Source organism: Rhinopithecus bieti, unplaced genomic scaffold (genome assembly GCF_001698545.2).
Source record: "Rhinopithecus bieti isolate Rb0 unplaced genomic scaffold, ASM169854v2 scaffold_763, whole genome shotgun sequence".
NCBI lineage: Eukaryota > Metazoa > Chordata > Mammalia > Primates > Cercopithecidae > Rhinopithecus > Rhinopithecus bieti.
Genome location: NW_016803270.1, coordinates 492,157 through 516,835, shown reverse-complemented (window position 1 = coordinate 516,835; position 24,679 = coordinate 492,157). Strand labels below are relative to the sequence as shown.

The 24,679-nt window shown below is 36.6% G+C and overlaps 1 protein-coding gene across 24 annotated transcripts in view; it reads right to left on the bottom strand.

The window, feature by feature from the left end:
- The window catches only part of PARD3 (par-3 family cell polarity regulator), a 724,849-nt gene that overhangs the window by 208,020 nt on the left and 492,150 nt on the right, over positions 1-24,679 (bottom strand). For 13 of the 24 annotated variants that reach the window (XM_017871440.1, XM_017871457.1, XM_017871539.1 and 10 more), the window contains 4 exons: positions 23,942-24,093; positions 22,879-22,923; positions 17,805-18,032; positions 3,584-3,815 (listed from right to left, as the gene is read on the bottom strand). In XM_017871440.1, coding sequence (XP_017726929.1) covers positions 3,584-3,815; positions 17,805-18,032; positions 22,879-22,923; positions 23,942-24,093 — 657 coding nt within the window. The remainder of the gene's footprint in view (positions 1-3,583; positions 3,816-17,804; positions 18,033-22,878; positions 22,924-23,941; positions 24,094-24,679) is intronic. The other 11 variants (XM_017871515.1, XM_017871554.1, XM_017871565.1 and 8 more) reach the window with 4 other exon arrangements.

Below are 24,679 nucleotides of genomic sequence, written 5' to 3'. Positions count from 1 at the left end.
TTCTTTCCTAGAGCTGTTTATCAATAATTAAAGCATCTTTGTGACTACCATTCAATGTATGAAACAGAAAACCATGCTATCTATATATGCCAATGACTAAAATTTATCTACTCATTTCCTCTGGTACAGTATTTAAAACAAGGTCTATCTATTTGACCCTCACCATATTTAACCAAGCATCAGAGACAACCTGCTGGGGTAGGAATAGTGTATGAGTGGGGGTTGCGGGGAGGCAACAGGATGATGAGGGTAGGACAGGATGGTAGAGGGAGGAGCCTGTGAGCCTGTTTTTAAAGGAAAATGTATTACTTCCTCAAGCAGACTAAAGAGAATAAGCTCATAGGCTGCTATATTTACCTACAAATCTAGACTCCCAATACCGAATGTCCCTTAGCCTTTTGTTTTCTGAACTACAAGATAGAAAGAAAAGCATCACAGATGCACCCCTGCTTTATACTTCAGACCTGCATGATCCTCCATATGTGAACCCTCTTGCAAACCATACTAAGAAATATATACATGCACATGCATGTTCTGATTAAGCTGTTTAAAAGCAGCACTGCTAAGGAAACCACATCCTAGTTTCCTTAAAAGACCAAAGAGAAAGGAATAGACCAATTTTTAAATCTTACTGTAGTCCCCTATGTTGTTAGGAGAGAGAGAAAAAAAGAAGGAAACGTAAAATAATCAACCTGAAAGTATATTCACCTCAAACAATCAGATCCAGTAGGTATGGAAGGAAGGTAGTTTAAGAGAATGTTTCAAAAAATCTAACAGTGCTTTAAGAGTCTTCTCAAAGACTAATGACTACCATCATCGTGTGAAGGAAGGATCAAGAGCCAACATTCAGTAACAAAAAAGCTATTTCCTGTTTAATATATTATTCTGAACTCATATTCAAGGGGCAATATGTGGCAACCCACTGGGAAAGGGCTGGTGCAGCAGTTTGCAATCTGATAGAACCCAGCCATGCCCGGGGGCACTAGACAAGATGCTGCCACTCTGGTCAAAGGTATTTACATTCACTGTGGGGTACTGTGTTGCTCTGCTGGGAGAAGAGCTCTCTTTTGTGGAATTCCATAGACTTCGTGGTGTAAACACTGTACCATGGCAGATTTTCAGCTATCAGCATGATGTCACTAAACACAGGGCTGGGAAAGCTGCACAGTCATCATTATATAGTATTAGCCCCATGTCCATGCCATAAATGCAAATAATGTCAAAAGTAGAGATCATAGTATAGCAAAAATAATTAGGAAGTCATGTATTTTGAGTATTAATTACCTTTGCTTTTTAGATAATGTATTTAATTTTAATAATGGCTATGTTTGACAACAAGCTTGCGAAGTTTCTAAAAATTGATCAGTTGGCTCTTGCCAGCCAAAGCGGGCCTGACTCCAATATACCACTGATATCACATACCTAAAAAAGTATGAATGTCTGTTATTTTCTTACTAGTCATTCTTAAACACTGGGAGACTATCAGCCTAAATTTTAGGAGGGGGGGAACCTTTAGCCCCTGCACCTGCATACAGAATTTTATTTTCAAGAATATGCACAGTCAACTTCTTTATCATAAAGCTGGCTTTCATTATAGGTTATGGGTACAGGCTATAGATACTGATCTAGAGAAAGCATCACATAATGCTTGACAGGACTTCTAGAAGAAAGAGAGTTGTGTGGTGGTGTTCTTCAAGGTCTCTTAGAAACAGTACACATTTCTCCCACACTCTGCTCCTCTGGCCCCAGATAGAGAGCTCTACCACAGGCCTTTCTTCTGGAGTTGCAAGCTACAGAAAAAGATCACTTATAATTAAAGTAATTCTAAGATACTAGAAGTATTTTTTTTATTCCATAACCAGAACAGAGCACTTTATCAGATAAATGTTGGCCAATGAATGAAAACTAACAAGCCGTTAGCTTTCAGTAAGACATCAGGAGAGCCCCTGGAAGTGAGAATGTGCCACAAGTCTCAGGGGAAGGTTTCTCCCATCTCTAACCCTATAATTTGAAGAAGACAGTAGTATAAATTCCTTCCATGTTAATTGACGGGCAGCAGCCTTATTTCTGTGCACTGTGGAGGTGCCAGTTTATGAGCTGTCAGTCTGCACATACGGAACAAAAAGGCCCTTGGCTAACACAGAAACTGAAATAAAGTGGCAGTTAGAGCAATTTCTTCCTGTATGATTCTTGGACACAGAGTATAATGAAGAAACATGATCTGACTGAAAAAGGATTTGGGGGGAGCCCTATATAAACTAGAAAAACTCTAATGAAAAACTATGAAAATCTCACAGTTCTGAAGCACTGAGAGACAAAAATCTAATCATATTGAAATAAAATACTGCTCATAGACTAGGCTTTGTGTTAATGTAAGTCTAGAGTTAAATCTCCTTCTTCTATGCACTTAATCAGACATCTACAGAACACATCTGTTGAGCTACGTAGCCTTCAGGCTGGGCCATGGTTCCTCGACTTTCCAGGTCTGACTATCTATAACTCCCTGAGTTATGGAGGTCAATTTCAGGATTGTAAATCAACAAATTCTATGAAAATGAAAACTGTTGTTCGCATTTTGCAATTTTAAAGTAAGTTTTTTAAAAGGAGGGGATCCATAATGCAGGATAACTACTTTTGGAAAAGTCAAATGGCTGTGCTGTATGTTTTCAATTTTAAACCACTACCTTGATATGTTTAGGGGTTTAATTTATGGAACAATCAAGCAATCTTTATATTTAACATTAAATGCCCGAATATTATAAATTATCTTAGATGAACGTTTATGGGAGAGTTGCAGTGCAACTTCTGAACAACTTGTCACTTTTATTGTATGGCAATGATTTGTAAAAAATGATATGCTAAGTAATCCTAGAGTATAATTTAGGGGCACAAAAACAACTGTCAAGAAACAGCCAGAGACCACATTTAATGAAATCTTTACAGACTGAAGTAATAAGTATTAAATTAATCAACACAGCTTAATTGAAGCTCTATTTGTAACATTTTTTATTAGACTTGTTATTAATGAACCTTTAAATGCTACCACTAACTTTAGTTCTATGTTTAAATTTAAATAATGAACCATTGTTCACACACAAAAAAGAACAAACATGCTTTAATAGCCCTTTGTCTCAATGGGGCTTTCACTCTTACACATAACTAAGATACAGACATGTCCCTCCTACCTCTCAACAATTATTTACATGGTTTGGCAAGATATAATCATTTAGGCTGCTAAAATAGTCTGAAAATATCTAACATGAAATCCATAACAAAGTAAAAATGAGGTAGGAAAAGATTATACAAGAATTTTGGTTGATCTCAAAGACAATGTTTTCAAATCTGTGTTTTTCAGTGCTTTTAATTTTTTTTTATTTTTTTTTATTTTTTTTAGAGATTGGAATGATCTGTTGCCCAGGCTGGATCTGGAATCCTGGGCTCAAGCATTCCTGCCAGCTCAGCCTCCTAAGCAGCTGGGATTACAGGTGTGCACTACTGTGTCCAGTTTTTAGTACTTTTTGCTAAGTTCACACTCCTGTATGTTTAAGGAGATTTGGGATTGGGATTCTGGGTAAAGACTTACCTGAACATGTCTCCCAAGCCCTTCAGCATTCCCTTCTTGGCTTTCATTTTATCCTTCTCCTTATCTCTATCTTTCTTCTTTTCCTTTCCAGTTTTATCCTTTTTTCTATCAGTCTTATCACCTTTCTCTTGGTTTCCATTCATTTGTCTCTCCAGAGAGTGGGAAGGCTGATCACTGGCTGTGGATACAGACTCTCTCCCTGATCTTGAACTTTCTTCTGTGTCTTCTTCCACTTGCAAGGAAAGAAAAAAAAATAGGGACACAGTGAACCAATGCAACAAAAATAATAAAGCTAAAATATATTCAAGGACTTTACTTTCCCATACTTTTATTGCAGTATGGCCCTGCCAGCAACATGGATTGCAATGTTGTTTAACTTTGAGTAGAATTAAAATGGAATATGTGATGTGGATGCCTCCTATGTGAAGATCATGTGCCAAGTCAGTAGTAGCAGAGAGGCAGCTTCCTGGTGGGACGCTGATGCACTCACAGAAACACCCTCTAAGAATCAGATTGTACACTCCTGGGGGACCCAGCAAGACCTTGTTATACAGAGCAGACATCTAAGGGTCCCATGTACTATATTTGCAAGATGAAAAGAAAGAAAACAAGCAGCCCTTCCCAAAGTGCTTCCCTTCTTCTTGGGTAAGAATAATGCAGATATACTCCGGCCCCTCATTAATTTGCTGGACTACACCATTCAATGTCAGCACAAGGACTTCTTTCCTCAGGCTCTCAACATATCCTGCTGACACAGAAGAGCAGATTATTTTGGCTTATATCTACAACAGAACAGATCTGCACAGCCTCTGTAACTTTTCTTTGCATAAGGCCAACATCAGAAGTATATGCTACCATATATTCTAATCCTAAACAATCCTGCATGCCTATCTGCCATGATGCATCTGCCTGAACAGAGGTAGAGGGAGCCATGAAAATGAGTAAATCAATAAGCTCACTTCTCTGGACTTTGCAGATAAAAGATCTACTTAGTGATAACAACATTCCATTCCTTGATCCAACACTTCGTAAGCACATGGTCCAAGGGCACTTCAATACCCCAAACTTTTTGCAGTTGAAAGAATGACAAGTAACTGAAGTAGGTCTCCACCTACCAAAAGAGCTTTAAACATTTCTCCATTAAGTAAGGAGCAGAAAGGCACATATGAACAGCCACTCTCAGAAATCTTCTTTCGGGACTGGTCAGCTAAGGTTCTCCTCCAAATACAGTGAGAATTATAGGGGCCATAAGGTTAATTACTCCGTTAATTCTGAAGTCATTTTTCTTTTTCCAGCATCAACAAAGAAAGTATAGATCAGTATTTCTGAGTTTCTTGTAACAAAAAGAGCCAAAGAGAATGGTTCGGCCTCTTCCCAAACTTTTGCAAAGAACTGACCTCCAAATCAGGTTAACATATCCTCAGTAAAATTCAGTCCTTCCTCTTCACCAGCAAGGAGCACTTTCATTAGCAATACACAATTATCATGGGTTTAATAAGACCAGCTAAAAGGATCCCAATATCTTAGATTTCTGCTATTAAACCCTCACAAATCTGAAAAGAGACTATCAAATTATGGTACAGCTATGCCCAAGTAACACAGTTGTGTTTTTTTTTTGTTGTTGTTGTTGTTAAAAAGCCAGCTATTTGTCATAATGCAAAAAACAAAGCTCCGAATTTTTTTTATATTTATTTTTTATTTTTTTTTTGAGACAGAGTCTCGCTCTGTCATCCAGGCTGGAGTGCAACGACGTGATCTCAACTCACTGCAACCTCCCCTCCTAGGTTCAAGCCATTCTCTGACCTCAGCCTCCCGAGTAGCTGGGATTACAGGTGCCCACTAACATGCCCAGCTAATTTTTTGTATTTTTAGTAGTTTTGTATTTTTAGTAGTAGAATTTCATTATGTTGGCCAGGCTGGTCTTCAACTCCAGACCTCGTGATCTGCCCACCTTGGCCTCCCAAAGTGCTGGGATTACAGGAGTGAGCCACTGCACCCAGACTTTTTATTTTTTTTTCTTGAGACGGAGTTTCACTCTGTCACCAGGCTGGAGTGCAGTGGCATGATCCTGGCTCACTGCAATCTCCACCTCTCCAGTTCAAGTGATTCGCCTGTCTCAGCCTCCCAAGTAGCTGGGACTACAGGCACACACCACCACACCCAGCTAATTTTTGTATTTTTAGTAGAGATAGGATTTTGCCATGTTGGCCAGGATGGTCTTGATTTCTTGACCTAATGATCCACCAGCCTCGGCCTCCTAAAGTGCTGGGATTACAGGTGTGAGTCACTGCGCCCAGCCCAAGCATATAAATGACTTCAGAAAGGTTAGCCTTCCTCTGTACTGTGAGTTATCTCATTGTAAGCCATTGTCTTCCTCCAAAGGACATGGAGGCTTTTAAGAAAATTTGTTCCTTTTCCTCTCTATTAAGATATAAATAGTAATTGTGCAGGTTTATTAGAAGAAGCCAGTTACAACTAGAAGGACATAGTGAAAATCCATAATCTTGCAAATAATACTGAGTTCAGGCTATAATTTTCTGTGGTGTACACAGAGCAGGGAAAGAATATCCTGGCAACTGGCCCATGGGCTTGCTAATTATGTGTAGCCTTTTCAAATCAGAGCTCCCCCAAAGACTGTAAATATAGTTCAAGCAGGGTTGTATGTTGCTTAATGTCCTTGAACATGGCTGTGTTCTATCTACTTGTGAACCACTACTTCAACTCTTTGAGATATGGGTGTGGCCACAAATGTGAGATAATTGACCAAATAATTACCGAACGATTCCCAAAAGTTCTCTGGAGCTATGAAAACCTAGGTACATTTGTACACTCAAGCTAGATAAATGGATGCTAGTGAAATTTGTATAATTCCTGTATGGAAACCTCCTTTGACCTATACTTCCAAAGCCCTTTCTTTGTACAATCTTTTATTATTGCACTTCTCCTATGATATCACGTACATGTCTCCCTCCCATTCTCTAAGCTCTTCAAATGAAGACTGTGGGGCAAACAGCAGCTGCTCATAAATGGCTGTGTAAATGAAAGACTTTTGGTAAAAACTGACTTGTGACTTTATCCTGACCAAACTTTATTTAATTGCCAGGTATCACCATTCCTCTAGCTTTAGAAAAATGACTACTGTTCTCTCATCAAGCCTGACAAGACTAGCCACAATCTGACTACAGTAACAAGAGGTAGGAATGCTCATAGTATTTGGTTTAGCTCTAATTGGTTTCTGGTATATTTTCATGCTATTATTGTTAGTGCTATATGCATCATTTAATAGATTTTGCGACCCTCTACAATGTCTGAAACTATAAACAGAAAAATGAGCTCAATAAATGTAAATGATTCAGTCTTCCACAGCAACCATTATCATAAATCATGAATGGAACGATCAGTAGTGATTCTGTTAGTTTTCTGCCTAATAGTTTTGGCAGAAGTTCAAGGGGCATATGTCGGCTCTTGGCTTGGGAACAGAATAATGGTAGTGCCTTCACAACTCACTATATGCTGAAGTCATGTTTGTTGCCAATTCTTTTCATATTCAAAATAATTTTCTGGTGTATGTAACGCAACTTATTTTCTAAAGTATGTTAAATATAGTATGAAATCATTTATTAGCTTCAGGTTTTGTAACCTCATTTTATAAAATTAAAACTCCTACCTCTGTTTCCTGGCCCAAGCCAGTGGACTCTTTAAAATGATACTTGCACATTGGAGGATTCTTTATACTTGTTCTGAACATTCTAGTTTAGATAATATATTATCACAGAAACTCTTCTGGGGGTGTACTGATTTAACTAATCCCTTTGAATGCCAACTAATTAAAAATATTTAGCAATATGTAGCTTCATATGTATAAACATAAGATGTTCTTTTAAAGTACTGAATTATATATACTTCAAATTCTGAAATTATTTGATAGAGAAAAATCTTTACCCTGTTCCTATGCAGAAATATTGTAGTTTTAAAAGCTCAAATAAATTGGTTACACATGCTTAATTTTTGAAAAAAATATACATATTCAAAGTCACTGATGTACTAGTCAGATTTTAGGTTTTAAAATAAATCTGTACATTTAATACTAGCTTTATAATAAGGTACATAAAATGTCTTTATTCCCTTAAACTAAGAAAACATATGCATATAAACAATTTTTCAAGTAAGAAAAGTACTAGTAATATATCAGCAATAAATGGCTTGATCTATTGTGTTCAGATAGCAAATTACAAGGTAAGAACTAATCATAAATCTACATTTAGATAATGTGCTATTTTAAGTGTTATATACATTTCTTGATTTTTTCTCTTTAATTTTGCTCACTTTGACAGATTATTTGCTTTCCTTTTGCAGAGAGCCCGCACAAAGAGAGATGATTATCTCCTTCCAAACAAACAGAACTTTCTATTTTTGACAACACTTCTGCCTGTTTGAACCTGCTCTATGTACTAAACTATCAGCTACATTTCCATATAGTGCACCTATAAAGACGGGCACTTGCGAGTTTCCTTTTTTAAAGAAGGTAGAGCATGAAGCTGCTTATTTCTCTTTAATGTGGCACAGTCATTCTGCAATTAAGACATACCTAATTACCATGTTTTCAACAGATGCAAATGTAGCTCAATTAAAATTCTAGTCCATGCTACAAATTAAGTCACTCAACTCTGAAAGGTATCATGTTAGGACTGGATCACCAAGAAGTTTGGAAAAGATCGGGCATTTACATGTTAATGATGATGGAGAAAATGACTTTGGGTTTTCATTGAAGCACAAAGTTCTGCAGCTTCTGTCATAAATAATCTATTTCTACCTAAACTTTACAAACATTTTACAGTCAAGGTTGATTCAAAGCCTCAAGGTCATTAGAGTCTATTTTTTCCCCATTGAGAAGTGATGCTACTGTTGATACTGTAATGATTCCTGTTGGCTGCTTATCCAAAATCCATTTCTCCCTTTATTCTTCCTAATAGAACTGTGTCCAGAAATGCAACCTAGCTCCAAGGGGTGAATTCATTATTAAGTTTATGGATGCCATACGCCTGCAGATTTGCCGGTCCAAGGTTATCAGACCAAGAATGGCCCCATTGGACTCAATGGACATATTCCATGCTTAGGGAGAGGGCTCATTCCCTTCTGTTGGACAGGAGTAAGACAGTAAAAGGCCTCTGAGTCCTAAAATTACCCTATGGATAGCTGAATTATGGAATTATTTTGTGCGTAGCTGACTCATGGGTAGCGGAGCAGAAGGGGCAGAAAAATGTTGGGTCTTTGGAGAAATCTCCCTGAAGCTACCCAACTCTAGAACTCAAGTTATGCAGGAAAATGTATTTCCTTATTGTTTGAGTTGTTCTGAGTTGCACTTTCTATTACATACAGCTGAAAGCATCTTAAGAGGTATACCGCATAAAGCAAGTGTTAGAGCAGCTGTGGAATATCTATTGTGTTATTTGTCCTAAGTGTATAATTTAGCAATAAATATCATTTTAGGTAGCTTTGGCAATTTTACTGGATTTAAATAATTTGTTTAGATTTGCTACTAGATTAAAATGAATTGTTCAATAGGTACAAATAGAGATATACAAAATGAAAATAACCTAGTATTACTTTCTATTTAAAACTCAACAATACTCTCCTCTGAGGGAGAGGCCCCAGGAAGCATCATTAAGTACTCACTGAGCAATTAAATGAAGGACTGAATAAGCAGCCAACAATATGAAGAACTGCCCTTTGTTGCACCCGATTAACTATGAACTACCCTAGTATTAGGAATACTTAATAACAGGAACACAGATTCTTGAGCAATTTACAATTTATATTGAAAGATAAAGGATGAAATGTAAAAATTCTACACAGGATGACTCAGTCTTCACAAGCTATATTCTTAAAACAAAACTTTTAAGTTAAAATGAGACATTCAAAACAGAAAATTTCACTGGATTTGGTAAATCCACTGACCACTACCAATTTCTATTAGTGTTAGGTAAAAAGGTAACAAAACTAAATGAGGACTGGACTTTCAGTCACTGAGAACTGCTGCATAGGAATCAAGAACGTTGGGGACATAAATATTGTTTTTATTTCTTATTTTGGTGGAATACTTTGACTTTGGAAGAGAAAGAAAGATGTAGGAAATGAACAGCTAGTGATACACAGATGGTGTCGAGTAACAGGATCTGCTGTTCTGGATTCTGACTTTTAACATTAGAATGATGAGCTCTTGGCAGCAGAAAAACTTAGCTTTTTCTGAAAACCAAAAAATAATAATAATAATAAAACCACACACACACAAAGCTGGCATGAAACAGGAAGACTTTAGAGCTTTTAGACTAATACATGGGATGAGAATAATAACTGATATGATGAAGACTGTGAGAAGGTAAAAAGCTATGAAGGAATCAGGTGACATTTATTAGTGACATTGTAGAGTGGTTTCAGCAACTGGGAGAAAGTTCAAAGAGATGACTCCTCAGACACTCTACTCTAAAAATAGCTTTATTTCATTTTTTAAAAACCTTTCAATATATGTGGGTGAAAGAAGAAAACAATAGAATCACTCTTTTAAAGAGTTTTACCAAAACCTTTCTTCACTTTTACTTGACATTCTAAACTTCTCTTTAACCCACCCCCACCCCAAAGGAAGCAGGTAAAATGCTCCCACAGATAATGGTAGAATGTCACCTCCATTATCCCTCCCTTCCCAAGACAATGCTGCAAAGCGGTCACAATGAGGGTCACACCCTCAATTTTCTGAACCTTTGCATATTCGCTTTTAGTGTCCAATTGATTTTAACACTCAAATGATGGCCCACAGTGGATGCTGTTTTCTGTCCATGGGGACAATTTAAAATGAAGCCGAAGGCTTTTTAAAAACCAATTCTGACCAAAAGGGCTGGCTACACAATCGAAATGACAGCATTCCTAACCCTACATTTGGAATTGCCACTAAGAATTTTATTTTAATCAAGGAGTGAGCTTAACGTACATAACATCTGTTTGAACAACATGCAAACTATTATTTATGGTCAAAGAAAGAGATTTCAGGCCACTGCTCAGACTCTTTTAAGTGAAACACAAAAATTAACAGCATAAAAATGTTTAGAGATTATAAAATAGTGAATGGCTAGCAATGCTTTATTTTGCTTTTGTGTGTGTGAGCAATCAGAATGCCTGCTCCCCAAAAGCGAGTGTTCTTAACTACCATGAAACATAATCTATATTGAGTGATCCACAAAAATTTCCTGATGTTAAAAAAATACTTTATACTAAAAAGTCTTGGATGCACTGTGTAGAATCAGCTGGAGCTTGAGAAAAACTAGATTGTCGGGGAAAAGTTTCTTGAAGAAGGAAGATGACAGTATAATATACACACATTAGAGGGTTGGGGAGAAAGAAGATACACCTCATGAAGCGTGCACCGCATGGCAGGGGCAACGGTAAGCACGGACACTTGAGGGGCTGTGAGAGTCAGAAGGTAACTGCAGAGCTCACTGGGCACATCTAGAGACAGGTGGCCCAGTTGGGAGACACTAATAATAATACCTTCGGATATTAAATAATGAGGGTCGGGCCCGGACTGGAAGTAAGGGGTGAACATTAGATTACATGTGGAAAGATTAAGAAAGCTTGGTAATGGAGTGGTGACACAGTGAGATGATGAATCCAAGTTTCTGAGCCTGCAAGTGCTAATGAGAGAAATCACATCATCACCATCCATCTTTGTGTGCGAGACACTAAGCCTGTAAACAGTTTCTTCCTTTGCTCTGGTACTGCCAAGCATCATCACTCACCTGGATCATTGTTCTACTATCACAGAAATGAGCTCCTTGACCTGATGTTGCTACTTATAAGCCACCCTCTACCCCAGAGTCCCAACAATCATATTATTTTATTTGAAATGCTAGTAATTTTAAATAATCTGTGATCTGCTCTCTGTCCACATCTTTTTCTTTTTTTTTCTTTTTTTGAGATGGAGTTTTGCTTTGTCGCCCAAGCTGGAGTGTAGTGGCATAATCTTGGCTCACTGCAACCTCCACCTCCCAGGTTCAAGCAATTCTCATGCCTCAACCTCCAAAGTAGCTGGGATTACAGGCATGCACCACCACGCCTGGCTAATCTTTGTATTTTCAGTAGAGATGGGGTCTCACCATGTTGGCCAGGCTGCTCTCAAACTCCTGATCTCAAGTGATCCACCTGCCTCAACGTCCCAAAGCACTGGCATGACAGGAACCTACATCTTAAACCTCACTCCTCACTATGCTCTCACCTGCCCCATACGCACCAACCTAACAGAACTACTGCAGCCCAGAGACAGCTCCCCATTCCCTATGTTCCATATTTCTCCGTGCATCCAGTTGAAGACTCTCAAGCAGTAACACTCAACTCAGCCAATACCTCTCTTCTGGAAATCTCCTCCTCTACTTTCCTCTCCTCCCTAATTCCACATCAGCTGGGCACCCCTACACCACCCCCTCCCAAGGGTCACACTAACCTACACTCTACCATGGAACTGAACCACACTCCTTATCAAGTGCTCATTTATCCACTGGGTTGAATCACCCCCCAACCCCGAGCCCTTAGGAACTAATAGCCTAAATATCAGACTTTAGGTATATACTTCAACACTTTGCAGTAGTTTTAGCGCAATGGGCTTTCCTGTTTGGAAGTGTGTTTCATATTCTAGAAAAACCACAGGACTGAGAACTAGAAGACATGTATTCTAAGATTCAGTTCCTAAGTGTAATCTTAGTCAAATATATAAATACTATTTCCTTTTAAAAAATGGGGCCTGGTGCGGTGGCTCATGTCTGTAATGCTAGCACTTTGGGAGGCCAAGGTGGGCAGATCACGAGGTCAGGAGTTCAAGACTAGCCTGGCCAACATGGTGAAACCCCATCTTTACTAAAAATACAAATATTAGCTGGGCATGGTGGCACATTCCTATAATTCCAGTTATTCGGGAGGCTGAGGTAGAACTGCTTGAACCAGGACCTGGGAGTTGGAGGTTGCAATGAGCCAAGACTGTGCTACTGCATTCCAGCCTGGGCTACAGAGAGACTCTATTAAAAAAAAAAAAAAAAAAAAAAAAAAGTTATAAATGAGGATTATATCATTCAAACACTTAACTTCAGATGTGAATATTCATTGCACTTTCTGCTAAGTTACATTTTATCTAGAAAAAGATATGTAAGGAATACTTTCGGTTATTTCACAACCATACACCCATACTATGATCAGAAACCTCCTAAAAATTAATCAAAGCTCCTTTTCTTAAACTGCAAGTATATGTATTATTTTATTAGCATAAAATGATGTGATAGGTTATTCTTAGCATTTCAGAACAAGTATTTTTATAGATCAACATCCAATTATCCACTAAAACGGATTAACCAAATAGGAAATAGTTTACAAAGTACTGACTTTGAAATCTGATCCCAAATTCTTCCACAATAGATTTACTGTAATCCACTTTGTTTTGCTTATGATAAAATTAGACTTAGTCTGCATTATTTTTGCTGAAATAGGTGGTGATGAAAGGTGGCTAGAAGTGAGTAGAATGCTGAGAGTAGAAAATATGAGATATCAAATGCAATATGTTATTTCATAGCTAATAATAACAAAATTCCCCTGGAAACTTTCGTATTAGTTGATTTAATAACGTAAATTCAATTCAGTTTCTTCAAATTTCATACTGAAAACCTAAATTACGTGTATTTTTTGGAGCAGTGCTTTTCTCCTATCTCCTAATAAGAGCTCTACAGGAAAGTATGCAAGCTACCATCTTCATGTTTGAAGATAATGCCTTCATGTTTGCAAGGCACAAAGTTTGTCACATTTAAAACTCTGAACTTGAATGTATCTTAAAATCAATAGGTACAATTAGTAGGAGATATTTAGTTTTGCTGTTTCACTTCCTCAACCTTATCAAAAGGCTGTTTCAAAACTGAGTGCAGGGCTTATAATTTCTGGCAACTTCTAATTATGAAAAAGTAGAATTAATGTATTTTTTAAAAGAAAACAAAGCAATCTTACTGCATGCATTTCCTTGGTAGCAATAGAAACTGATTTATCACGGGGAAAGTAGAAGTCACTTGCTGAGAGCCAGGCTGGGTATGTAATTTGCATAGAAGAGGGAGCAGATTGTCAATGCCCTGACCTGTCAAACACAGGTAGGGCCTCGGAGATAATGGGTCCCAGAATACAAAGCTCCATCTTGATCCAGACAGACGCACACAACATGGAGATGCCAGATGGATTAAATGAGAGACAAAAATGCTGGCTTCTGCCATCTCCACAGGAAGAACGCAAGTGCTGCAGAAGATGACAGTTACCAGATACCACATGGATCCCACCCCAGTCTCTTGGCCCCATTGCTGTGCCCATGCCATGATTTCCACACTGCTGAGAAGAGGCCAGCCTGTTCAGTGCCATGAATACAGTCACTGGGGAGGGGCTCGACCCAACTGACAAGAGCAATCAGCTGTGCCTATGCCTACGTGTCTTACTTGTAAAGAGGAAAAGTGCCACATGATGGTAGAAACCAGAGCCTGCAGCATGGTCCTGCTGACCTCCATAACTAGCTTTTACACAATGGCTCAGTCTCTAGCCACACATTTCCAGGGTGCACTGCATCCTCAGGAAATGTCTCATGTGACAAAAAGACCGTCTGCCCAGACGATGGTCCTCTTTTCAGATCCAGGTTCAAGGGGAATGTGGCTTTTTAATTTCTACGGGCAGCTGTAACTGAGTCAGACCATAGGGACAAGAAAGAACCCACTTCCCCTGAGGCCCACTTAGCACAGACAATGGAGGATGTTGGACATGCAGCCAGGGGACACACAGCTAAGGGACAAGCCCAGAAAGGCAAAAATGCAGGAGCACAGCCACAGAGACAGCAGTCCAGAGACCTGGCTGTGCAAGTCCACAGGCCAGATCCTGAAAATGATGTGGTTAGGAAACCGAAGGAGGGGTCACTGAGCCAGCCTTCTTTCCAAAGCTGGAGGCAGAAAGTGCCTTTGCATCTTCAGTTTTACATAAGCTGATAGCCTAATGACCACCAGCAGTAACACCACATTTGATAGACAATTTTTTTAAAGAAAAACAAAGAGCTTGCTGAGGTACTGAAGATCTAGTAGATACCTCACTCACCCACTCATCGATTTGGCAGACATTCATTGAATTCTATGATTTGCCAAGCTTTGTGTTTGGTAAAGCAAGATGAAAACAGATGGGGTGTTTTCCACGTGGGCCTCGCAGAAGGTGAGGGGGTTAGTGCACCAGATGTAGGTCAGTGAGGGGGTACACAGAATCATGGAATGTTAAACTAGGAGGGACTCTGGGAACCATTTAAACCATCTAAGCCACAACTTTTACAACTTTTTCCTAAATACGCAAAACCACTCTTTTTAAAAACTAAAATTTACGAAGGATCCCCATGTACAGAAATGATTAAAACAACTGTCAAGGTTGGTGGGGGGCGGGGGGGCAGGGGAAGGAGACGCTGGTGGCCTTTCCCACTCCCCAAATCCACCTAGGTACTGCTCCTGACCAGAGATGACAACACACCAATTGAAAGTCAATGATGTAGTCCAAATCTTCAGTTTTACAAATGAAGAAATTAAAGCTTAAGCAGTTGAAGTTTGGACTAAAATCCCAAATTACTTAGAAGAATGTAGATAAGGATGCAAGTCACCTGAATTCCACTTCTGTGCTCATTCCACCCTATAAACACAATTTCAACAACCAAAATTGGAAAAGTTTAGAATTTACGATAGTTGCCTTTCATTTGCCATAGGAAAAGTTCATAAAACTGTTATGCAAAAAATAATAAAAATAGGACTTTTGAAAAATACAACATTTGGTGGTTGTAGGTGCAGTGTGTTTTAGGGCACCTGCCACACGTGTATTTCCCAGGTCTTGTCCAGAACTTTATATTTGGTTTGCAAATTGTAATTTGTCGATCCATGTGTTTCATTTCACTTTTTTTCTCTAAAGGACAGATACATGAATGAACTTTAATATATGTTATTTCTCATTTTAAGAAAAATAAGTTTACATAGGGACAAAATCAGATGTCCACGTTGGTGGGACACTCTGAAGGCCATCTCTACAGAATTAAAAATATACCTTATATTCATATGTATTCTATCCCATTACATTTGATATGAGTGACATATTGTAAGAACAAACTGCAAATTTTTTTTTTTTTTTTTTCCCATTCAATTTAAATTAAGGACAAATTTTTAAAAAAAACCGGCAAATTTTTTTTTTTTTTTTTTTTTTTTTTGAGACGGAGTTTCGCCTCTGTTGCCCAGGCTGGAGGTTGCAGTGGCCGGATCTCCAGCTCACTGTAAGCTCCGCCTCCCGGGTTTACGCCATTCTCCTGCCTCAGCCTCCCGAGTACTACAGGCGTCCGCCACCTCTCCCGGCTAGTTTTCTGTATATTTTTTAGTAGAGACGGGGTTTCACCGTGTTATCCAGGATGGTCTCGATCTCCTGACCTCGTGATCCGCCCGTCTCGGCCTCCCAAAGTGCTGGGATTACAGGCTTGAGCCACCGCGCCCGGCCCAAACTGCATTTTTTAAGGAAAATTAAATAACATTTTAACCATAACAAGAAAAAAGTTCAAAAGCATCACAAATTGTAGATACTTAAAAAATATATATCGAGGGGCCAAAGCATAGTAATTTTTGATTAAATATACACCCAAGATAGAGCAAGCGCTATAATTGTCAAGTAATATTGATTAGGATGGCAAGGAACCATTATTACAAAGGGAAAAAAATAGAGTCGAAAGCTCATATGACTCAGGATCTTGGAGACCAGGTTTGGCAGCAAAAATAGGAAATATGCTCTTCATCCTGTAAGAATGGGCTGCATATATTTGTAATCACTGGCTGATGATAGTGAAAAAACTGCCTGGATTTAGATGGAGAATCAGGTGGAGGTGGAAAAAAGTGTAGTAATCCTCAAAGGTATGCTTTGCATATTATGTTATGACAGAAATATTCATCTTCTCAAACGCATTATATGTATAAGCAAAATGCGTAAGTTTTTCCTTATTCTCAAAATGTGATCTTTGTTACTTAAAACTCTTCTTCCCACAAAAGTCTTTCTTAGCTATATGTGATAGAAGTGGTCCACTCAAATGTTGAATTGCAAGTAATTTACAATCCACACACATTATCTCTGGTCTCTGCTTTAGCTTTAGTCTGTGGTCCCTCCAACTATTCTTACAATAGTTTGATGGGTGAGTCACATTTGAGGTTAAAACACTAAAGGGTAAATTAGTAGTTATGAACAATGTAAGATAATCAACAATTTTCACTATTAGGACTCCTAAGCCATTTTGCTTCTTAGTAAATATATCAGTAGAGTTTTCCCATTATTTTTTAATAGAATGGTTACTTTAACAAATGTTTAATTCTCTGGAAGGATATATTTGTACCTATCTATAAATTTATTTTTTCTTCAATAAAGCATGGAAAACATTCATATTAACCTTTGGCTTTTAATAATCTTGGTTTTAAATATTTTGCAATTTCAAAATATACACACACAAATATAGCTTGCTAGTTATAGGAAAGCAAGAGTAATTCCTGAAAGCAAAACAAAAACGTGTTTTTAAGATCACAGATTATTACAGACATTCAATGGAGACATCCTATTAGGGATACTAACAAAGCAGTGGTTTTCAAACATTTTGATCTCAGGATGACTTTACACCCCCCAAAATTATTAAGCACTCTAAATAACCTTTTTGTATGTGGATTATATCTAGCAACATGTACTGAAGTAAAACCAGGAAAGTTTGAAAATATTACTTTTTAAAAACAAGCAGCTTCGTGTTAACAAAATTACATTTTACCAAAAAATACATATATTCCAAAAGAAGTGAGAACAATGGCAATGTTAAATATTTTTGCAAAATTTTTAGTTTAATATTGGCCTATAAGACAGATTCTCATATCTGCTTCTGCATTCAAGCTAATGCAGTATCACATGACATGTGGCCTCCAGAAAACCCCAATGTATACTTATAAAAGGATGTGAGTAAAGGGCAAATAATATCATCTTCTTATTATGAAACAAGAGATTATTAGACCTCAGAGATCTCAGAGATTCCCCTGAAGAGTCTTAGGAAACCCCCAGGGCTCCCTGGAGCTCACTTTAAGAAATAGAGTCATTTTAATTGTTATTCTTTCAGCCATTATAAACTTACAGGTCTCCATGCCTTCATCATCATCATCTACCACGGGTTTATCATAAGATTTGTCGATGGCAGCTCTGAAGCTCTCATTGCATCCCCTGCCTCTGATTATCCGCGGCCGTGGGCGATGGAAAGGAATATCCCCATTCAAAGTCACCTCGGCAACTGCGGTCTGCAGACTCTCTAATGAGCTTGACTTTTTCAGACCCAGGGAAGGACCCACATCTCTGCTGGGAGAACCTGGGAGGTTTACAAAAAAAAGTGTTAGTGTGAATTAGTGAAAGTTATGTACCTGAATATGCACTGTGGAAAACTTCAGGTACATAACAATTATTTACTCAATGATGAGTTCTGGAATGTGGATGGAAAAGACAAAGAATAAATGAAGCAATAGTTGCTAATTTTTATTTTTCCCAAATTTATATTAGACTTGGTCTATTTTCTCTCTTTGCATTAGGAAAACCTCTAAGTCATTACTTTTAAAAAAAAATTTCAACAGGTGAAACTGTTGTCAAATCGTTTTGCTCCAGTAATAGAAATAATCTAAAAGAACCAGAATAACCTGAAAGCTCCTTTGAAAAGCAAGGGAAGATGAGAAGAAGGATAAGGTAAACAACCAAGAATAAGTTTTGCACTTAATTAAAACCTTTTTTTGGCAATTTAAAATTACTTAGAACAGAAGTTAGACATGGACATCAATGTGCTCTGTCAAGTCTGTTCCTTGCTAAAGTGCAGACTCACAACACTGCATAAGGAGCAAGACCACGGGGGCTGACATGTCACCAAAACAATTAGGGCAACCTGGCAGCAGACAGAAACCCAACCCTGGGAAATACGGATATTCCATAGAAAGAGTAACACAAGCTTTGAACAGAAACAGAGTATGTAAGGGCTCTCTCCCAGAGGGAAATAAAAAAGGAGAGACTGGGTATGAGTACTTCGAGGTCTAGGCCTGGGAATAATACGTTTGAAAAACAGGTGATGGAAAGAAGACAACTTAGCAATTAACAAGAACATTTCATGAGGATGACAGGGACAAATTCCGGGAATTAAAAATTTGGCTCTATTTCCTGAGGATCTAGGGCAGAAGGACCCGAAATAATACCAATAGTGCCAAGCTGTGGAAGGCAATCAAAACTGATTTCTTTAAGCAGGTAAGACAGCCTCATCTATCACTGCCTGACCTGACACTCAAAGGTAGACTAATTTAGCTTCTGGATAACTGAAATGCCAGCTCTGCACCACCAATGGGCAATCCAGGTTATAGAACTGGTTCTTCATGTATACTATTAAAAAGACAGGTGAAAAAAATAGAGGGTAGGAGAAACAAAATAGTTTATCTCTGCATGGGGTCATCAGCCCATATGTTGATCATGTTATTACCCAGAAGACAAATAGTTGTGACACAGGCTTTTCACAGCTCAGAAAATTAAATACAATTAAAATTACACTGAAAGACTCAAAACAAAAATTAACTTTTTAAGATTCATTGAGGTTAAATGAAGCTGTTTTAGGTAAGAATAGATATGTTTAAAATGTAGCACACACAGGAAGGCAAACACATGATTCTAATGAAGAAATAATACTCCACAAATTGTTGTGCTGGAAATAAAAAGATGTCATATTTAGCTTTCTCAATGCAGGTTTGTCTGTATTTCTTTATTTTGTGACAAAAGTTCATGAGATTTATTTCTTTCAATGAGATCAATCTTTTTCTCTGGGTAGCACTACAATTTTGACAACTGCATTTTCTAAATTACTCATAAGAGTCATGTCACGGCAAGGAAAATGAATTTTGTTCCAAAACCTACATAATAAGAAATCAAGGAATCAAAAGAATGGGAAAAGATCATTCCTGGGCAGGGATATTTACCTTTATAGTTCCTAGAATTTGCACTGGAAAGATCTTTTTGTGAATAAATGCCTATCAATTTTCATAATTTACCAGCTATATTTGGGTTCTATAAACACATATTAGGCAAATATTTGGTGCTTTCTTGGGTTTATTAAGGATATGTGTATGTGTGTATGTATTTGTATGGGAGTGTATATCATGAATAAAGATTTCATGCTTCCAAAAAGAATTCTCATAAAAAACACCATTTATATATATTAAGCTTTTCTTTATGTAAAGTTAGCTGAGATTTTACTTAGTGTACTGAGAGCAATAAAAATTTAAATAATGAATTTCAGGAATGGCATTAGTGTTCATTAAAATTGAGTGTCCCTACAGGCAAACTTGGAAAGAAAAACAATGGTCAAAGTATATTTCAATAAATGATAATTGTGTAAGTTCTATTCAGAGCTTACCTAACTATTCGTTTCCCTAAATTGAAAACATTCTGAAATAACCTTTTGGCAAAATGTTGATCATTGTGGATGGTGGGCCCTGAGTTTGTGGAAGGTCAATCAACTACTCTCTGTATATTTACGTATAGATGAAAACTTTTATAATAAAAAAATTATACAAAATGTCAATTATCTACAACTCCTGAATCTGTAACACAGATCAGCAAACCGAGAGTCAAATGTTGAAAATTTTACTGGAACACAGCCATGCCCATGTATTTACATATTGTCTGTGGCTACTTTCATTCAACAATGGTAGAATGTAAAAGCTGCAACAAGAGACCTAAAATATTTACCATCTGTTCCTTTACAGAAAGAGCTTGCTAACTTTTGATTTATAACATGAGCAACATACATTTTAGTACTATATTTGACCAAGAAACTATAACAAAGGTTTTGAATGATATGTTACGATTTCTCAATGAAGTTATTAAAATCCCTAATACACTGATTCAGTCAAGTGCCTTTAGAAAAAAATTAAAAGGATTCCCTAACAATACAAACTTAGCATTTTACTAGTAATGAAAACTGAAAAGTCTTTCTGTATGTAAAATATATGAAAAGAGTGTTTTACACCATAAAATCACTATCTTTTGTCTTAATTCTAAACAATATTTTAAGCTCTTACTTTACACAAATCTTTTTAGGTCATTATCATACTTTGCTAATCTTTTATTTCAAGATGAAAACAATAGGAATCAATTCTCTTTACCTGTTCTCCCTTGTTATTTTAATTTGGGGAGAAATATTTACCCCAAAATTGATACAAGTTCCTAAATCTTGGGAAAAAAAAAGAGGGGAAATATAATCTACTATTTTTCCTAGATTTGGTTTTTATCCTCTTAGTAATATCCCTGTTGCTGGGAGAGGGAGAGGAGAGGGAGGAAGAAGGGAGGAAGGGGAGGCTTTTGCAGGACAGGGGAAATGTAATTCAATTTTTCATTGATGACAGGTTAATGGCTAGGTTATACAGATGATGCTCAATGCTAAAATGCCACTATGATTCTCCCAAAAACCTTTGGTCTAATCTGTAAAATCATAATCTTTCTTGAAAACTCAAGTCAAGTGAAGTGATGAAAGAAAGATAAGTGAAAATCTTTTCACCATCTAATATTAGAGGACAGGGACATAATAAAATATCTACTTTAGGTATTTTATTCATTTAGATGTAAAATCAACAGACCAAGTATTTTGATATCTTTGTAACAACTTTTTGCCCCAAGATTTTCTAATTTAATTTGGTAGAATAGACTGCACAAAGTGCAAAAAAAAAAAAATCTTTTCTCTAGAATCTAACACTTGAAAACACAAAAGCACAGTCTGATTTTTGATTAGACTATACAATCTGCCTTGAAACTTATATAATGACTTTCCATGAAAGTTATCTAATGCATTGAGTTATAACTTGTATATCATTATGTTGTAGATCACAATAAACTGTCCTTTTCCTTATAGTAGCTGTGAGTTGGTTAAATTAGGTATTTTTCTTATTTTACCTAACTGACATTGTATATGAAGTCAGGTCCTTTAACCTGAGCAGCTCAATTTGGTTTTTATGACTATTTACTCAGATCGGGGTTATTGCTTGAAAAGTACGAAATGCTGCTAACTCTAAAAACTACTATTTCACATATGTGAACTATCCCATAACATTTCTCTTTAGCACTGATTCAATCAACTTTAGGTTTCATAAGAACAACAAACAACTCAGTAAGGGCTAAGGCTACAGTTAATTGCCTCGCAATACAGTTAATCTTAGGATTTATTAGATGTATTTTTTACGACCTATCTTATACACCACAGAATATAACTCCAACCATGTCCACAATACTTTTTACATATATATGTGGGATACACATTTTTTAAGCAAGCTAAAACAAATTTACTGCTGCAGGTTAAAAAGGCAAATTGAAGCTAATTAGTGCTAAGTAGTGTAACTACATCATACTGGATGCAGATTAAAACACTATTCCAAACTTATGTCATAAATGGTCAATTATACAAAGCACATTAACTACACTTAAAAGACCTTCCTGTGATTACTGTCATACAATAATAACATAAAAAGCAAAATCGAGGACTATAATACAATCCCAATTCAATATAATCCATTGTTTCTATGGAACAATTTAGCAATATTTTAGAAGTAATGAATTTAGAACAAGCTCACAAAGTTAAGATATGAAGCCATATGCATTATATAGTCTAATACAATGTCAGGTTAACTATAAGTTAATTCCAGCATCAATAAAAAGAATAAGTCTTTCTGAATGACTAATGATAGCAATACCGGACATTGTCCTACAATGAAAAATATTTATATTGGCACTACTATCTTTCAAATCAAAATCACCACTCTGAGAATCACTTTGGATGTTAACCTAGACATCGCATAGGTGACTTAAAACCTAGGAGTCTACCATAACAGATCATGTTTGCAGGAATTTGACTTTTTAAAAATTGGGATAAAACATCTTTACATGAATATAATTAAGAAAATCTAGGTTGTTTCTAGCCTTTTTGAAGCAGTAAATTATATTCCTATTTAGTAAGTACACCACTGATACATTTCTACTAACAGAAAATATTTCTTATGTAATTTGATTTCTCACAATGAAAACATCTGTGTAAGACTGGAATATGTATGTTTACATGGCATATGATTGGCAGCTCTATAATTGGGATAAGCTCTGTAGGCCATGGTTTCTATGGCAACAGTCTAACTGTCCATTCTTACCTGCTTTCTGGTCATCCACTGTATTGAGTTTAGTCTCGTCAGCTACTGTTAAAAGGTAAATGTATAATGGTTAGCCCAGTTAGTTCCCATAGCCCATCATGCTTCCACCATTCCCAGATCTTTTCAGTTAGGTGACGATCCTCAGCTAATATTTCATGCAAATACTATGAAACATCAAGCAAACATTCATAATCAAAAAAGGAGGAAAAAAAAGCAGTGTCTCCATGCAATATGCCAGTCATTTCATTTCACAGACATGTGTGTTATATGTTAGCATATCATAATTAGCCAAGGCAATGCATCATCAAATTTTTCTTTATGCATATGATAAATTAATGCTTTTAGTCTTGGAATACAAACAGCCACCAGAGAACAGCATAAGTTACAGTTGATTAACAAAGTTTTTAAATCATTCAGTGTATAGATATAATTATTTTACTTTTTTTTTGGTGGATTTGGATTTAAAGAGACACACCTGATTGGTGTTTGAACAACTATGATTATTTTCCTCCTCTCATTTGCTCTTAAATACTTTCTATAAGAAATACTCTCAAATTATTACTTTGATTAAATGCCTTAATTATCAAAACATGAAAGTTTCCAATAAATAAACCTTAAAGAACAGCAATGAAAGGAAGACATCATGAAGTAACCAAATTCCAGACATGGATTGAGATAATGGTTTCTCTCCAAAATTTTCACTTCTAGTTGAAAAATCCCACCACCAACCTAATACAATTTCAATGAAACTGGTTTTAAATAGCCAAAGTGTTAAAACATTTCATTGTGTAAAATAAAGATACATGGACATAGCATGATATGCACATGTGTTTGTTTCCATTCTCTTAAGAAAACATATATACTAACATATTGCATATTATGTAAACATGCCACTTATGAGTAATATCGTTATCTCAAACTGGGAGAAAAACTAATTTTTGCCAAATTGCCACATTTCACATTTATTTTCTCAAAGTAAACAGACATCTGTTTGGGACCATCAATTTTATCCTGAAAGCATTTAAACCTTATTTAGATAAAGATTCATGGAGATTGTACTCACTACCTAAATCCATGCTTTTTGATTTTCGTGTTTTAACGAAATCCAATTGACTGGCATCTGAAAATTGCTTTGTGCGTTTTTCTGACATACTCTGACGTCCAAATCCTTCTCGTTGAAAAGCAAGAACTGGATCAACATCTGGACTCAAAGAGCTGGAGTGAAGAAAAATATAAACATAAAAATATTTACTAAAAATAGCAGACATTCATTTTAGGGAGGTTCATACATACCTGCAAATGTGAATATACATATATATATATTCCTCAAGAAAAATTGAAATAAATAACACAAATACAGTCCACTAAAAAAAAACTGCGGCTGTATAGAAGGTGATAGAAAAATACAAAATTAATTTAACATTTAGAGTAACTCTTTCTCCATGTAAATTTCCTCCTTCTCTACTTTCCTGCTTCTTCACTCTGTTCGACAATACAGAATTATTTCAAGGTGACTATAAAAAATGAGCCTGATATTGGAACGACTGAATTTTTCAGGAAACCTGTCATATATTATATACAAATACTAGCAGCGAACAAGTGACCATATAAGTTGTAATTAAATAGAAGTTTCAAAAAGAGTATATTCTAGCCTTCCTATTTATCTTTTATGTTGTGTTTTAAGGAAAGAAAAAATATGTCATTATGGCATGCCATTTCATAAGGCTGCAGTTTCTCTGAAATATTAAATCAACAAATAAATCAATTCAACAAACACTGATTAGAACCTATTCTGATTAAG